The sequence below is a fragment of the Hippichthys cyanospilos genome, chromosome 13 (assembly GCF_059441005.1).
Source record: "Hippichthys cyanospilos isolate Australia breed blue-spotted pipefish chromosome 13, RoL_Hcya_1.0, whole genome shotgun sequence".
Classification (NCBI taxonomy): domain Eukaryota; kingdom Metazoa; phylum Chordata; class Actinopteri; order Syngnathiformes; family Syngnathidae; genus Hippichthys; species Hippichthys cyanospilos.
The window spans coordinates 3,260,560-3,278,123 of NC_142381.1; the positions used below are offsets into that span (position 1 = coordinate 3,260,560).

At 39.4% G+C, this 17,564-nt stretch overlaps 1 protein-coding gene across 2 annotated transcripts; it reads right to left on the reverse strand.

Moving 5' to 3' along the window:
• Window positions 1-1,550: 1,550 nt before the first annotated feature.
• Window positions 1,551-16,578, reverse strand: tapt1a (transmembrane anterior posterior transformation 1a). Of its 2 annotated transcripts, XM_088432015.1 has the most exons (15): window positions 16,372-16,578; window positions 15,170-15,300; window positions 13,868-13,986; window positions 13,178-13,210; window positions 11,949-12,111; window positions 11,543-11,678; window positions 11,361-11,458; window positions 11,172-11,241; window positions 9,827-9,907; window positions 9,052-9,161; window positions 8,919-8,978; window positions 8,789-8,857; window positions 8,635-8,711; window positions 6,192-6,367; window positions 1,551-4,334 (listed from the first exon to the last, which is right to left on the reverse strand). In XM_088432015.1, exons 1-15 carry the CDS (start codon window positions 16,571-16,573, stop codon window positions 4,048-4,050), a joined length of 1,812 nt encoding a protein of 603 aa, XP_088288141.1. In that variant the 5' UTR covers window positions 16,574-16,578; the 3' UTR covers window positions 1,551-4,047. The 2 variants fall into 2 exon arrangements, with proteins under 2 accessions (XP_088288141.1, XP_088288142.1); XM_088432016.1 differs by lacking the exon at window positions 13,178-13,210.
• Window positions 16,579-17,564: the final 986 nt, after the last annotated feature.

The window sequence follows — 17,564 nt, forward strand, 5'->3', positions numbered from 1 at the left end:
TCATTACTAAATTATTTTTCTCTTACAATTAATATTTTGAAATATAAATAAATATTAAATATATTTAAAAAAAATCACCTCTACCATGTAACGTTTTTCACCAAGTGTTAGAAGATCACACACACACACACACACACAAAAAAGGCCAAAATGTGTGCATTTGACTGGACGGACCTGGTCTCCGGGAAGCCCCTGACCTCCGGGGAGAGGACAATGATGTCATTGTGTCTCATCAGCAGGTATCGGATGTCTATACCTTCCTTCCCCCCTGGGCTGAAAGAGAAATACGCTCTTGACAGAGAGGAACATGGGAAAAGAACCAGAAAGCAGGTTATTAGCACAAATAAGACAAGCGAATTGTTTGAAAGAACCGTTTGGATGTTTTTAATAGAGGTCTAAGCTAAGTGCGTCTGGGCCGTTAGCGTCCTCTCGTAAGGAGCTTATCGGCCCTCTAATACGTGTTAGCGTCCAGCTCCACGCACAAGTTGGCCCCTGGGACAGGTGAGGTCGTCTGGGGGGTAAATCTCAGCTTACTGCCACTCATTGAAAAGAAAGAAGCAAGGACGGCGCTAGCGTCGAGCTAACGCCAATACAACGTGCGATAATTTCACACGGTTTCCGTGGTAGAATATTTGTAGAATCTCTGCGTGAAAAAGTGGCCGTTCTACAGGGTTTCTGTGTGAATGAGGAGATAACTTTACAGGCATCTGTGTAAGTGGCGGTAATTTTGCAAGGTCTCTGTGTGAATCAATTGGACACCATCACTGCAGAAATGCATAACTAAATCTGTGTGAAAGGGTCTCGGTAAAAGCGGCTGTAGTTTTGTGGGTTACCTGTGAGAAAGTGGGCATGGCTTTTGTAGTTTCTCTGTATGAAACAGGAAGTTATTTTGCAGGAGGCAGTTCATGTGCACATTACCTGTGTGAAACCTGCAGTGTTTTTGTCACGTCTCGGATCATTTTACAACTTATCTCCGTGAGTCAATTTAGCAATATTTTTATATTGAAACACAATTTACCAGAATCTTTGTCCGAGAGTAAATTTGGCAGATGTGTGTGTGAAATAGGCGGTATTTTCACTGGATCTCGACAAATAATATAATTTTGTTGTCTCTGTGTAAAAGTCAATAATTCAGCAGTTCCTGCATTTTAAAGGTGATATTTTAGCAAGCTCTCCGCGTGAAAGGGTACATTAGTATGACATTGGTTTGACATGAAGTGGTTTTGCTTGGTTTGTTTGCAAATTTTGCGGTGTCTGTGTGAAAAGTCATTTTCACGCAAAAGTCAAACACACTTGAAAGTGGACTCACCATTTTCCCGGGGTGAATTCTTGATAGTCATTAAAATGCGTGAACTACACTTGGGAGGCAAAAACAAGTCAAACATAAATTTATGATATTTATAATCAGAAATTACTCACCTCGCTCTCTGGCCTGTTTGAGATTAAAAAAAAACACCCCCAAATGTTCTCAAAACAATAGAAAATAAACTCAAAGTAAAATTAATAGAAGGAAAAACAACATTTAACACAAACACATGACAGGAACAGCCTTGATAACGTTTTTGTCTTTTAATATAACATCACAAGTGGCAAGTCCCCAAAAATATTTTATTACATTATTATTACAAAGGCAGTAAACCATATAGAAATTTTCTCTCGCATATTCCCCCCCCTACCATGACACGGCAGGAAAGTACTTTAAATAAAATTATAAATAAATCACACCTGCCATGTCACATCTTGTATCAAATAAAATAAAAACAAAAGATCATTCATATTTCTGCAGGGAACAAAAAATTGGATTTCATTGCAAAGTCCATCTGTAGACGATTCCAGATCAAAAGAATTTCACTGTGAAAAGTCTCCTGATAATAATGATAATAATGTAAACATGAGGCCGAAGGCTAACAAAGGCTACAAGACGATCTGTGCTAACCCTTCAAAAGTATTGGGACAGCAGGCAGGACATCTCAATGGAAAAAACACGCATAGATGGTCGGCCATTTGTTATGAAGTATTATACAAAAGTTGGAAGCGTGGGTGAAAAATATGGTGAATTTGCAGAATCTGTGCAAAAGCATTTTTGAGGGGTTCTGTGTGAAAAAGGCAGTAATTGTGAGGGCTCTGTGTTGAAAACTGATGGAGAAGATAATATTGGATCATCTCCATTTGGGTGTGACCAAAATTAGAGTTTTGCAGGATCTCTGGGCAAAAGGGGCATACTTTTGAGAAGTCTCAAAAAAAAAAAAAGTGGCAACTTTTCAGCATCTCAATGTGAACGAAATGGTAACTTGAAATCGGTTCTGTGTGAAATGGGCTGGTCTCTGTAGGCATGAGGCAAGAATTTTGTGGGATCTCTTGTGAGAGGTAATTTTGCAGGATTTCTGTGAGAAAGAGATGCACATTACTTGATTTTAATGAATAAGGCTCCGACTTTGCAGTGTTCCTTTATGACGATGGCCCTAATTTCAGAAGTATGAAAGAGGCGGTAATTATACAAGGTCTCTGTGTGAAAATAATTTCAAAGTCTTAGTTTTGCAAATTCAATAGGTGTAAGTGACCCTAATTTTACAGTGTTTGTGCTGGCTAATTAGCTGAACAAGGCAGTAATTTGGGAGGGTCTCTGTATGAAATAAATTTCAAGGATTCCCTCTGGTCAAGACAGACGGTAATATTCCAAAACCAATGGATTTAACTGGCCATAATTTTGACCTATTTGCGAGAAAAAGGCTGCGATTTTGAAGGCTTTCAGGATGAAAATAGAGGAAATTTTGCAGGGTTACAGAGTTAAAAAGGCAATCATTATGAAGGGTCTTTATTGTGGAAGTGGCCCTAATTTTACAAGGTGTCTGTGTGAAAGTAGCAGCAACACTGCAAGATCTGTGTAAAAGGAAAGAAAAAAAAGCCTTGACTGTATTTAAAAATGGTGTTAATTTTGTGGCTATTTGTGTGAACGAGGCAGAATTGTGCAGGGTTTCTGAATAAATTTAATTTCAAAGGTTCCTGTTTTTGTATCTGCGAGAAAAAGAGTGATTTTAAAGGCTGAAAATAGTGCATGTTATTGTGTTAAAAAGGCAATATTAAGCAGGGTCTTTGTATGGAAAACCTGCCAATTTTTACAATGGTGGAAGATCTATGTGAAAGGGAAAACAATTGGCTGTCAAACGTGGCGTGCATTTGTACGTAAATGTGGCTATTTGAATGAAAAAGAACGTAATTATGTGACTGAAATACATTTCCAGCGTTTTCTGTTCAAGACCGATGGTAGTATTTCAAAATCTAATGAAGTAAGTGGCCATAATTTTGCAGTATCTGGGAGGAAAATGATGTGATTTTAAAGGCTAGAAGATAATTATTTTAACAAGGCAATAATTGTGCAGGGTTTCTGTATGAAATTAATTTCAAGAGTTTTCTGTGCAAGATGAGCCTTAATCTTGCAGTATCTATGAAAAAAGGAAGTGATTTTGCAGGCTCTCAGGAAGAAAGTAGTGGTAATATTGCAGAGTGACTGTTAAAAAGGCCAACAAATTATGCAGGGTTTCTGTGTTAAATAAGCTGTAAATATACAGCAGCCAAGGGACAGGCAAAGAATTTTGTAGTCTCTCTGTAATGCAGCAGTAGATTCTCTGGGTGAAAGGCGTTTTTTTTGGCATGATCTCCGTGTGAAAGTGACCACATGGGAGCTGCTTGCGGGAAAGTGAGCTCATCTTTGAATTTCAGGCAAAAAAAAAAAAAAAACACAAACAACAACACGTAATTAATGTAAATCATCAAACCAAAAGCACAAGCGTGACTTGCCGCGGCGGTCTGGAGGAAGCAGAAACTCCATTTGTGGAGCTTGGCCACATTCAGGATGGGAATTCTTTGGAGTCTCTCGTGGCGTGAAAGTCCCCTGCCCAACTCAGGTGGCTTCCGTACCTAATTTCAGATCGGGCTCCCCCAAAATACTGATAATCAGCCCGCTCAATCCTCTCGTCATGAAACGTCTGGACGACAGAAAACGAGAATAAGGCGTGTCCAAGCACTTACTCAACGGGTGTCTTTTCTTCAGTCGATGCGGTTGCCGCAGATGGTGAAGCGGTCTATCTCCAGCAGGTCCTTTTTGGGAGCTTTGGGTCTCCCCTCGGTCCCGTGCTCCTGCTCCTCTTTGGGGGGCGAGAGAGCTGTCTGCTGGGGTTCGGGAGGAGGAGTAGGTGCCATCGCCGAGGACAAGGGGTCGACGGGAGGCGGGGGAAAGTCCCACCGGGGTGATGGCTGAGCGGTCACCGAAGCAGAAGAGGGCGAGGAGGAGGAAGGTGGGACGAAGAGTGGCTTCGGGTTTGGCTTGGCATCACCTGTGAAGAAGAACAAGACCAGTGGCTAACTGTGGTCTCTGTGCGAAAGAAAATGTGTTGCTTCTCTGTGTGAAAGAGATGTTTTGTACATGGGAAAAAAATCACTTGCAGTCAACAAAATAAACAATAATGCTAAACTGTCAAACTGAATAAATATAGATTTGCAAAACTACAGCAGTGTAAGAAATATAAATTATGAGGAAAGTTTGGCGCCGCTTTCAAATCCAAGCGGCCTCAAACACACTAAAAGGTCAAAACGTTCTTGGAAAATTGAACTGAACGTTATCTGTAAAGGAAAATGTTGCAAGAGCTCTGTAATCTCCATATTTACCATTACATAAAATATAAATATATAAAATATAATATAAAACAAAACAATAAAAAAACGACTGTAATTAAATGAACATAATTTCCTCCCAAGTCACCGCGAGCCACAGCGGGATGATGAAAGAACCACATGTGGCCCTAGAGCCTCAGCTTGCAGACCTTTGGCCTTGGTGGAGCTTTTTATGCTGCGAGAGCGGATGTTTGCATTTCGATTCACGAGCAACCGGTTGATTTCAAACTGCACGTTGCCCTCATTCGCCCTGTAGGCGAAAACCCAGAAACAGATGGCATGTCGTTGTGCTATGTAAATCCAGATGATTTTTGAAAAAAAAAAAAAAAAAAAAAAAAAAAAAAAGGCACTTGCGCAAGGTTGAAAGAGAGGTGAGCTTGTTAGCTGACGTCGCCGGTTCAAATCCCAGCTGAAAGACGCGGCGTTTTGTGTGAAGGCAGATAAAGCTGACAGGAAGTGACACGCCATCGGGATCTTTTGTCGCCTCAAAGCTCCCGTTGAGAAACATGGGCGGGCGGGACCGCGCCTGAAGGTGTGAGCCGAGCGGATTTGGCTGCCAACGACAAGGAGGCGCCGCCGCCACTAGGCGAACGCGCCACTGTCGTCGTTCGGTCTGATGACGTTTGGAAGCGGCCCGTGAGAAACTGCGCCGTTTCCAGATGAACGCCATTTTATAGTCAGGGAAGCCATAAGAAATAAACGTGAAATAGATGAAATTGATTCTGGTCTCTGTGTGAAAAGAGGCGGCCATTTTGAAGCATCTGTGTCGAAGCGGCGGTTCATTTCCGAGTCCTTTGCTGAGTCTCCGTGTAATTGTTTGCAAAATCTGTGCCGAAAACGGCAATTTTACTGAACCCCGTGAAAAAAATTAAAGTAATTAAAGGGATAATATACCTAAACAGCCATTTTCAGCTGCAAAATGTCTCATATGATTATTTATTTACTTTTTGCGATTTCTGTATGAAAAGGTAGAGCATTTCTAAGTAGCTCTGTGTGAACATCACATTTTCAATTATCTCTGTGTCAAGATATTATATCAGAGCTTCTGATTTTATATATATATAAAAAAAAAAGACAAAAAAAACCCAAAGATTCAATCACTTTCTAAGTCTGAACATTGGGTGTGATATCACAGCGTTTCTGTGTGAAAGAAAAGGTAATTTCTCAGCAGCTCTGTGTGAAAGCTTCACATTTTAGAGAATCTTTGCGAAATTATGCTGTATTTACAGGTATCTTGTAGTCTCTGTGTGAAACTGCTGGTAAACTCAAAATCTCTGTGAAAAAGGCAATAATTATTCAGAAAGTCAGTAAACAGGTTGCCATTTTGCAGGAATGCTGTATGATGATGGCGTATGAGACCTCAACTGAATGTGGCAATAATATTACAGGATCTCTGTGAAAGACTTATTGTGTTTTTTTTTTTTTTTTGTGTAAGTCTTTGTGACAGAAGCTGTCATTTTGCAAAGCACTCTGTGTGAAAGACGTCCAAACGTGAGGATGCGTCTGTTGGGCTGCATTACCTGAAGGTGTCGTGGGCGGCGCGTGGTCGCCTTTGTTGTTGGGCGTCTTGGCCGAGGAGGACGAAGCCGCGGCTTGGGGCTTCTCGAATAATTTGCCCTCCATGTTGGCCCTCTTGACGTACACGCACGACTTGCCCAGCAGCACGATGCTGTTTAGCACCTTCAGTGCGACCAGTCTGTGGAGAAAGAGGAGGTCATTTTACAGGGTCTCTGCGTGAAAGAGGAAGGACGGGGGAAATTTCACAGGAAGTAGAGTAGTTGTAGAAAAAAAAATGGAGGGTCACAGTGAATGAGAATTTGCAAGGTATCTGTGTGAAAGTTATTCCACAGGATGTCTATGTTTAAGCGACGAGATTTTTGTAAAAGATATTTTTTTATGATTATTAATAACCTACCCACCTCCACCCCCCTGTTATTGTAAACTACTCTCAACTGCCTTTCCGGGACAAACTAAAGAAATTAATTCATGAATTATTTATATGAAAGAAGGAACTATTTTACATGCTCCTAGAGTGGGAAAAAAAAAATAATTTGCATGGTCTCTGTGTGAAAGCTGCTAAAGGTATGGGCTGTTTTAATAATCGATTAATGTGTCAATTACTTGTTTGAATAATAATAATTAAAATACGTGTTTTAATTTCCAAAACATATTTATTATATTTTTTTTAAACTGAGAATGCAGAAAATGAACGAATATTTTTTTTTTATAATGTGGTTTATGTCAGAAAATCAACATTTCTGCTGATGTTTTCTAAAGTAAAAGTAGACATTGGCACATGTCTTATTCCTATTCAACATAATTCTAATCAGCCAGCTTTCATAGAGGACAAAATAAATCAGAGAATTTTCTGCCCGGAAGCTGAAATTCGGAGCACTTGGGCGATTTTAGGCCTCTAAACAATTAATCAGTTATCAAAATGATTTACTGACTAATTCCATAATCGATTAGTTGACAATTGTTGCATCTCTAGACGGTACTTTGTGAATTCGACTCCTTGCTGAAAATGTAACACAACATTTAATTAACATGTTGGAGTTATTATTCTGCGAGGGTACTTTTCCCTCAATGAATAATAATGACAATTCTAAATCTAATAGGACGATGTTTGTTCCGTTTTTTGCAGCTATGAGTTTGGAGCTGAAGGCTATTTGTTGAGCACATGTTCAGCGGTGTGTAAAACTACTACTAGTCCATTGTGATGCATCTGCGGTCCAAGTGTGCCATCATCAGGACTAAACGGGGCGTCACTGATGACTGGCGGACAAAATTAGGTCTGCGGAGCCCTCGCCCGCCCGCTGCTGCATGCGATGAGGTGTTAAGAGCGAGCGCATGTCAGCGCGGCTGAAATGTTGCCGGGGCACGGCAGAGCGCTCCGGCGTGGGCTATTTTTAAACCGCCGAGATGCCAGCCGAGATGACAACATGGTAGCGTTGGCCCCGAGGGGAAAACTCTTCAATGGCGCCGGCCCGATGGGATACGGCGAACGAAGGAGTGTGTGGGGAGAACGCGGGGATGCGATGTTGATGCTTATGTAACGGTGAAGTGCGTGTGTTTCGTGTGGGAATATTTTAGTCGGTTCGATGACGTGCGACAGGCATGTTTTGAATGGAAATGAACGTAAATAGAAAATGTGTCGCTGGTTATTTTCATCGATATTTGCGTTAAGAGAGTACTTTTGCAGGACATATTTGAGGGCCGGTAATTTTGCAGTTATTAGTATAAAAGGAATGGAAATTTTGTGTAATCTTAAGTGAAAATAAATGGTAATTTTGCAGGATCTTAGCACGTCTTTTGACAGGATCTTTGTGTTAAAAAGGAGCATTTTTGCAAGAAATATATGAGGCTGAGTGATATTGCACGGTATTTATACAAAAGGGGTGGTAATTTTGCGTAATCTAAATGAACATATATTGCATGAATTTAGCATGTAAGTGGTGGTCTTTTTACAGGATCTTTGTGTTAAAAAGGCAGTAATTCCTTGTGTCCATGTGTACTTTTTATTTATGTACTAATTTGTTTAGTGCATTCAATTGTAAATAGTTTCATACATTTTGTAAAATCTTTTTGAGAAGTAATTTTACAGGGAAAGATGAACTTGGTCGGTGGTAATTTTGCTGAATTTCTGTATGAATGAGGTTCTAATTTGACAGAATCTTTTTGTGAGTGATGCAGCAGTTTTTCCAGAATTTTTGTGTTTAAGAACTAGGCTTTTAGTGGAATATTTGTGGGCGTGGTGGTAATTTTGCAGGGTTTCTGTGTGGAAAAATTAAAGATTTTATCAGAGCTTTGACTCACATACAACTTTTTATCATATTTTTCAAATAAATAACTTTTGCAAGCACCTTAATGCAAAAAATATCAACTGCTCACAAACACACCACCTTCTTCCCATTATTTACTGGATTGGATAAAAAACTTACAGTGACAGGAACTGAGTCTTACCCGAGATAAAAGAGGAGCAAACAAGTGTATGACAGAGCTCCTCGCACCTTCACTGAACTCATGACCACCCGGATAAGCTGTTTAAACACAAAATAAACGGTGTTGACATCATGTATTTGTAGATCAACTGCATTATGAGGGTGTGGCGTCTTACCAGCACAGCCAGAGGCAGCGGGATGAAGCCCATCCGGCGGGCCACTGAATCACTGTAGTCCGTATAAGCCTAAAAGAAAACACTTAATGTCAACAGAGTGAGGGCATAATCAAAAGAAGCTGTTGCTTACGTTCTTCTGCCGACTGCTGACGAGATCAAAGGCCAAGCTGGCTCGGTATTCGCTGTAAACCTGCAAGAGCAAAAGGAGGATCTCATAAGAGGGAGACTTATTAAAATTTTTTTTTTAAAAAATCAAGGCTTACATCTGCTGTGATGTCGTTGAACTTGGTGATGAAGGCGTGTTTGACAGCGTCGACGGCCACTTCGGAAGTAAGGACCATGAAGACGTCAGGGAACAACACCCATAGGTGCTCTGCGGCAGGAAACAAGCACAAACATCCGCACACACCTTAATAAAGCCCAAAATATCATAATCATTATTGTTTTAATCAATTTATCCAACAATGAATGTCTGGCCTCTTGACAAATGTCAAACTATGTCTTTGGGATTGAATGAGTAATGTTAACAGAACTGGAGTACTCCAATTGTAATAATAGGCTTTGTGCCCATTTTCACAGCTGAACATCGGCATTCATTATATAAAAATAACTAACAACACCCAAAGTGTTTCAAAGCTGGGAGAAAAGCTTGTTACAGCGGCTTATCACGAGCAAGCATTGAGTAAAGCGAGCGTGACTGACGGAAAAGCGTCCGGAACGAGCATGTCGGTGTTGCAGCGCTTCTGACAGGCTGCGTCTGTCAACCAGCGCCCGCGCGTTGGCCTTCAGGAGCGTCTGGAGGAGATGACGCCTGTCACGCAGCTGTCAATCCTGCCGTCATGCCGCCGGCGTACAAAACCACGCCCCCGGGGGGACAAAACCGCTCACGGCAAAGCTCGATGGTCCCGATTGTAGACCCCGGTCGTGGCCGTTTTCGCCATCATAAATAAAATCACGCACTTCTATTTTTAAAACCATCGCGGAGAAACCTTGCGTAACACAGAGCCAACTAAATATTAACGTTTTCAAGATAATCACCCAAGTTCCACGAGAACTGCTCCATATTCCTCAGACACACGATGAGCATGAGAACGTAGCTGGTGAAGCGCTCCTTGATATCTGCCGGGAGAAGACGAACGACATGTGAAACCACCGCGGCAAGCGTTGCCAAACTCTAATCAACTGTCACATCACGCTTGTCAAGAAAACAAACGGCTGCCGCTGTCTTCAGCACGCACAGCTTTCATGGCTGAGATAATACTTTACGCTCAAAGCGCATAGTGGGTTGGGAAAAGATCCCAAGAGGAGATGACCTGATAACATAACATATAAGATAACATGATTCTGACTATAATTGAGGATTGCGTCTGAAAAGTCAGAATTCTGACATCGAGCTCCGGAGGATTTTCTGACTTTATTCTCAGGTGTCCGAATAAAGTAATTCTGACTTAGAGATTTCTTAGAACTCAGAGAATGACGTTCGAGTTGTGACAAAAGTGAGAATTCTGAGAAGAGTGAGAATTCTGACAAGTGCGAGAAATCTGACAATTAAGGTCACAATTTTTACTATAAAGTCAGAGATTCTTGACCTTCAAACTGACAATAAAGTGAGAATTCTGCAAAAAAAGTGAGAAATTTGACAATTAGGTCGCAACTTTTACTACAAAGTCAGAATCTTTAAAGTGAGGATTCTGAGAATAAAGTCAGAATTTTGACAGTCAAACTGACGTGTGAGAATTCTGATTATTCTCATAATTACGACTTTAGTTAGAATTTCGGCTTTATTCAGAGAATAAAGTCAGAATTCCGACTTAAAGTTAGACTCACCGACAGACAAATAATTTTGAGAATATTGTCAGAATTCTGACTTTATTCTAAGTTTATTTTGATGTCTTATGTTCTCCGGAGTCAAATAAGTCAAAATTCTGACTAAAGTGAACATTCTGAGAATAAAGGGTGAATTTTTACTTTGAAGTCAGAATTTTGACTAAAATGAGAATTCGGTGGAGTCAGAATTTTTACTTTAGTCAAAATGTTAGAATTTTGTGAATTTTGACTTGAGTCTTAAGACAGAATTCTGACCAAAGTAGAATTGAGAGTAAATACAGAATTATGAGAAGTCGAAATTCTAAATTTAAAGTCAGAATCCTGACCCTAAAGTGAAAACTGAGAATAAAATGAGAATTCTGAGAAGTCAGAATTTTTACATTGAAATCAGAATCCTGACTAAAGTGAGAATTCTGAGATTAATGTCAGATTTTTTTCTTGGGTACATTTGACTTTCTCTCGCGCAAGCTCGGATGAATGTTATCAAAGCGAACATTTTGGATTGCATTTTAAAACGATATCTGCTGGCTTGATAAGATGCGGAGGCATATCTTACCGCTGTTGGACATTTGGAACAAGTTGTTCTTCTCAAATTTCTTGAAAACGCTGCCTTTGATCTCCACAAACTGTGAAATGAGAAGCAGTTACATTCCATTTGCTGCATTTGGATTCATTTGACAAAAAAAAAAAGACGGTTTTCTTTTCTCTCGCCCTACGATTTATGTGTGTGTGTGTGCGCACTTACGTTGCTGGACATCATGATGGTTAGCAGGGACTTGTTGTGCGAGTTAAAGGCGACATTTAGCGTGGAGGCTTGGACCATGATGAGGATGGCGTGGAGGACTGGGAATGCGAAGCTCAGGAAAACGGACGAAGATCTCTGAGCCTAAACTACAATAAAGCAAAAAAAATGCTGTGGAAGGATACAAACATAAAAGACGGCCATGAGGAAGTGAGGGATGACTCCAATGCTGTCCCTCTTGCGCTCTTTGGGCTCCGTGGCCGTCCAGTAGAGCGCGTCAAGGATGTCTTGGCCGAAGGAGGAGAAGAGACGATCTGCCACCTTATTATGCAAATAATGCAGTTATTACCGAAACAAAATTGCTCATTATTCATTTGTATAATTTAATAGTATTTAACATTTTTTATACATTTACATTTCATTGTATATTATTTATATATTTAAAATATTTATATATTCATATTTTATGCATTTTATGTTTCTTTTATATTTATATATATTTAATATATTTTTATTATAATATGTAATTATTATACATTTTGCTTCCTGTATCTTTCTCCTTGTGTTTTATTTCAAATTGCTCAGGAGTACCTCCAACATGTTGTAGATGAGGTAGAGCTTGATGACGGACTGCCCTCGGATCAGGTGGTACATCATGGCGTAGTCCACGTAGTGCATCATGGAGAAGCACAGCAACAGGATGAGGCCTTTTAGCATGTCGCACACCTGCGCCGGCTGCAGCAGCCTCGACCCGCTGCGCACACACACAGCCACGCCGCTCACGTCACGTTTGTGGATTCCACTAGTGCAGCGGTTCTCAAATGGGGGGACAGCGAAAGCACTTCGGGGTGTGCGGGCGATTTAAGGAACGGTTTCATTCTCTTTTCAAATTAAGAGCTAATTAATTGGAATATGAAGCAACTTATGGCTAAATTGAGTTAAAGTGACTTTGTGAAATTTTACGCGGATGTACAGTCATTTTTTTATTAGATGACTCGGAAATAAAAGTTATTTGGTTTTGAATCTCTTTTTTTCATGCAAGAATGCTTTGCTCTGGTTAGGGGTTGAGAACCACTGCACTAGTCCATCAAGTCGTGCATGCTAGACATCAAAAGACATTTTACTAAACATGCAAAAGAAAACCAATGTGAAAATTCATTACATTTAGCAAGCCAAGTGTGAACATGGATGCTTACATTTCCATGATTTATGGATCCAAAATGCAACTTTCTAAAGTAGCATTTGACAAGAGATTCATGACGGAATGCGAAAGCTAACCTTATAAAAGTCAAAGGCGCCTTTTGTTGCCGGCATTTCTGAAATACCCCCTATGAAAAAAATTTATTACGACACTGACATATTCATATTAAACAAAAGAGTGTATCCAAAGGAGTCAAGTATGTCAGCCGTGACAAAACTTAAGTAGCTTTGACCGCTCCCGTCTCACATCGGTAGCACTGCCTGACACCCAACTCCCATCATATCTACTGCTCCTCACAAAAAAAATCATAAAAAAAAAAGATAAGTATGACTGAGACAACAGCGCCTCTCAACGGTCGTAGCCAGGTACTACACCCATTGCTCCTCAGTGCCTTAGAAAATGCATCTTACTCCAAACATACACACAGGCAAGTTTCTGTTTAATTTTTGAGGAAACAAGATGGAGGATGAAACATGCAGACTCCGTTGAAAGCAAATATCCACGCTGATGTGGAACTAACCAATGAGGAGCAGGTGAACATGTAAAGGACACGACGGAGATGAGGGGGTGGTTGCTTGGGGCTGGAGAATGAATATGATTAAAAGTGGAGGGAGCATACCTGCTTCTTCTGCAGTAGGGGCATGTGCGTGCTCTACATTAAGAGAAGGGGAGGGGTGGGGGGGTGGCAACGGGCATAAACATGTAGTAGTTGCTAGGACATTTGCTGATAACATTTTGAAAACGTTTACATCCATCCATGGCCACCGTTTTCACGTTTAATGAAAAGAACAAGGATGGCTCATTTTTCAAACCTCCTGTTTTTTTTTTTTTTAAAGATTTTTTAAGTGTTTTTTAACATACAAACTAATATATAAAATAAAAAAAAGTAACCATTTTAACACTCGTTTTATTAAACCTCATTTTTTACTCATGTACTCATTTTTGTTAAAAGTTTTTTTCTTTTTTAAATGTAGTATTTTGTAATATTTTTATTTTTTTATATATGAATCTTAGAATATTGTTTTATATTTGAATTTTGTATATATATATATATATATATATATATATATATATATATATATATATATATATATATATATATATATATATATATATATATATATATATCATACACACACACACACACACACACACACAATGTTTTGTAGCTTTTGTAGCATATTAGTGTAAACACCAATGGGCTTCCTAGAAAACCATGAAGACGAGCAATAGTTCCAGCCATGTTAGTTTTACCACGAATACCGTATGAAAGCGTGTATGTATGCATGCGTGCGTGCGTGGGTCAGACCTGAAGCCACAGCAGGGCAGGGTGAGTAGGCGGAGCACGGCCAGCAGCACTCTGAGGGGTAGCAGCGTGAACACGTACAGGAAGGCGTCCACGCACAGGAAGAAACCAAAGATCATCAACTGCAACAAAAACACAACGGTCCCAAAACGTTGACAAGCGAGGTACAACTGGAGCAACGGCGTCAAGGACGTACCTCGACGTGAGCCAATGCTAACAAAGTCATTTCTCATCATTTTCACGCTGTGGGGCTAAAGTCTCTTCAAAGTAAAACAACATGGTGGTGTTCAAACTGAGGAGGAGCTGAGCTAAAGAAAAGGCGGATGCGGGTGGAAGGGTTCTTATTGGTGGAGTCTGTATGACTTTTCATGACACAAATAGTCAATATTTTTTTTTAGAAAGACGTGTATATTCACGTGTGGGTCAAACTGTTTGACACAGTGAATGTACACAGCTCTACTTTGTTTACACACATTCCTGTCCGGCCTCCCCGCAATCCTACAGGGAATAGCGAGGAAGTCTGAGCTAGTCTCAAGACTGCCACCTGGTGGCAGATGAAAGTATGAGGATTTTGAACCATATTCAAAACACTATGTAAAAACATCATGGAGTAATATAGCAAGCTGAATGTAGAAAATGTTTAATTGAGGGGTGGGCGAGATTTTTGACTCTAGGGCCACAAAGGCTTCGAATTTTGGACAAAAGAGTCGGACCAGGAGCAGATGGATCCAGTTTTGATAATACACCTCATAAGAGAAAAAAAAAAGGGATATCTCGAAAGCTACAAAAGCATTACAACAGTAGTTTTCAAGTCCCATGTATTTAACTATTTATTGCAAATACTCTTACAACACCAGAAACTAAGATGAAGAAAATATAGCTTTTTTTTATTGCTAAAACTTACTATTTGAACGATTAATACTAGCTAACGGTGTTACTGCTAACGGTTACAATTCTAGAGCACTGAAAGTTCTGCTATCCTTTAGGATATTAACATTATCCCTCTTTTCGTGACTGATAATTTCTTCATGTTTGGCGGATAGAATTACAAATATTAACAACAAATATTGGTGGTATCGATATTTGCTATCATATTGATGACTAGTCGCGAGTTGGGTACTTGTAATGGTGTAATTGTTCCCTAAATTTTATGTAGGTAAATAATGGCGGAAATTGGGAAAAATAAGATGAAAATGATTAACTGCATGAGTAGTTAAATTTGGTGTTCAAGTGTTTTTACTTGTTTGTGTGTGTGTGTGTGTGTGTGTGTGTGTGTAGGGGGGGGGGGGGGGGGGGGGGGGTTACCTTCTCCAACTCCTTAGGGATACGCATGCATGTGTACACCCTTTCCCGACGTTCAGTGAACTTGGCCTCATTGTGCTCCAGAAAATAGCCTCGAGTCAGCTCCGTGCAGATGAAGCGGGTCAGTGATGAATCTGGAACAAACACGAGCTCCATTGTCATGTTTGCTTTTGTGCTAACAGGGGCTATTCACACACATAGAGCGGCCTCACAATAACAGTAAACGTTCCCAACAATTAGGATATGAAATACACAGAACTTTTGTTTGACAGACATTTGTTAAATTTTATAATAAAAATGGAGAAAAAAAAATCTTCCAATTTTTCCCAGAGATTTTCGGAGAGGAATATGCAAAAAATATGCAAAGTGTTTTTTAAAGAAAAAAAAAAGGATAAAAAATCTTCCAGTTTTTCCCAGAGATTTTCGGAGAGGAATATGCAAAAAATATGCAGAGTGTTAAGCTAATTTATCGTTGAAATTTGTATGTCAACAAATATTAGCTTTACTTCTTTCGCTTTTTTGTGTACAACACAAGCATGTTTTAAAAATGTCATGCAACACAAATTTGCTTCAATTTTCTCATTCTGCACTCATTGTATGACAGATAAGAATAATATTTGAAAGACAAAGTTAATAAGGGCTTCAAGATAGCATCAATTTATTTGCTGAGAAAAAAATAAACACTCGGAATAAAAACAAATTAACTGGCTACAGCCTCAATGGATTTTCCAAACATTTGCGCCACGGCACATCATCTACATGAGCTAAATATTTGAAAAAAATGACCTGTTGAAATGCCAATAGTCAATTAATCGTCTTTCAAGGCATCTATCCTGTTTTCTCAATTGCTCTGCATTGATCAAAAGACATCTAAGGTTATTCGTTTGTTTTTTTAAATTATTGTTGACATCGAGGACGCTCCATTTTTTTGCCACCCGGAAGTACGTGACGTGTACGGTCGAAATTATTACGACAGTTAGTCCATTTTTGGTGCCACGATGCGTTCAAAGACTACCTTTGAGTGTTGTTATTCATAATTAATTCAGTTGATTTGAATATAATTGTGGATTACGCGTCCACTTTGACAGTTCTTTACGTTTACGCTTTGCACATTTAACACGCTAAACGGATAGGGAAAAAAAACCGATGAAATGTTAAAATGTCACAGTTGTCAAAAAAAAAGGGGGGTCGAGTGCGACGTTTACCTGCCGATGGGTCTCTTCGCTCGCGCCTGATGTCAGCGCTAATGTCGTAAAAGCCCAACGTTTCGGGCAGCGATGGAGAAATGACGACTTTTCCCAACTTATTTGCACCGTGCCACGGACGCGTCTGTTGCTTGCTTTGGCGTTCGGTGTCCGCTTCTTTTTCTTTCTCGTCTGACAGCTCGGTCCCCGACGCGTCCGCCATCTTTACTGTGGGACCAGACTCTTCTGCGTCGCGCCGTTGTGACATCACGACACCAGCGTCGACCAAGGTAAACAAGTGAGGACGTGACGTAATTCTTCAAAGCTAGTATTTCCTTTCTTTTAAAAATTCTTTATGAGCAAATCAGTATTTATTTTTATTGGTTGATTTTATTGTATGTTAAAATATTGTTTCTTTGCATGTAAATTACTTATTTACACACATTAGTTTTTTTTATTGTTCAGTATTTTTTTTTATTAGTTGATTTTATCGTATGTTAAAATTTTGTTTTGGCATGTAAATTACTTATTTAAACAAACTTGCTTTTTTCCCCCAAAATTCAATTATTTACGTTGAACGCAAAAATCGATTTTTTTTTAACTATATAGGCTATATGTTCTTTTATTTCGTTGTAGTTCTTACAAGATTTACGTAACATGTTATGTTTTCTAGTTTGAATAAAGTTATAGTTGGTTATATCGGTAGTTAGGTGAGAGAATGTCGCTTTACAAATCAAGTCACAATATTTTAATCTGTTTCTAAACTGACATTTGATAATGAATCATGTGATGAAATATTGGCTCGGAAAATTTTAAAGAAATTCATTCTCTTAGCCGTCCACCATATTTTTAGTTTTCCATTTTAAATAAATAAAAGAAAAACAATCTCGACACTTTGTTTTTTCATAGCGCTCCGTTCGAGATTGTTTTTAATTAAAAAAAATAACATTTACATAATCTAAAAGATATCAAATTTAGACTTGGTCTTGTTGTTGAATAATTATGTACTGTTGATTTGATTACAATTTTTTAAAAAAAACTTTAAATTTAGGAAACAATACGCGCTGCAATGACAATGTTTTTGCAGTACCCCATATGAGCTACTTGGTGTCGCTAAAGATCCACCGAGTGGTCCTGCAAGTCAATTCTACCCAACAACAGAATTCAGCACAGAAAAATCCACGTGTTGTGGCGCAACACAGGTTATTCCAATT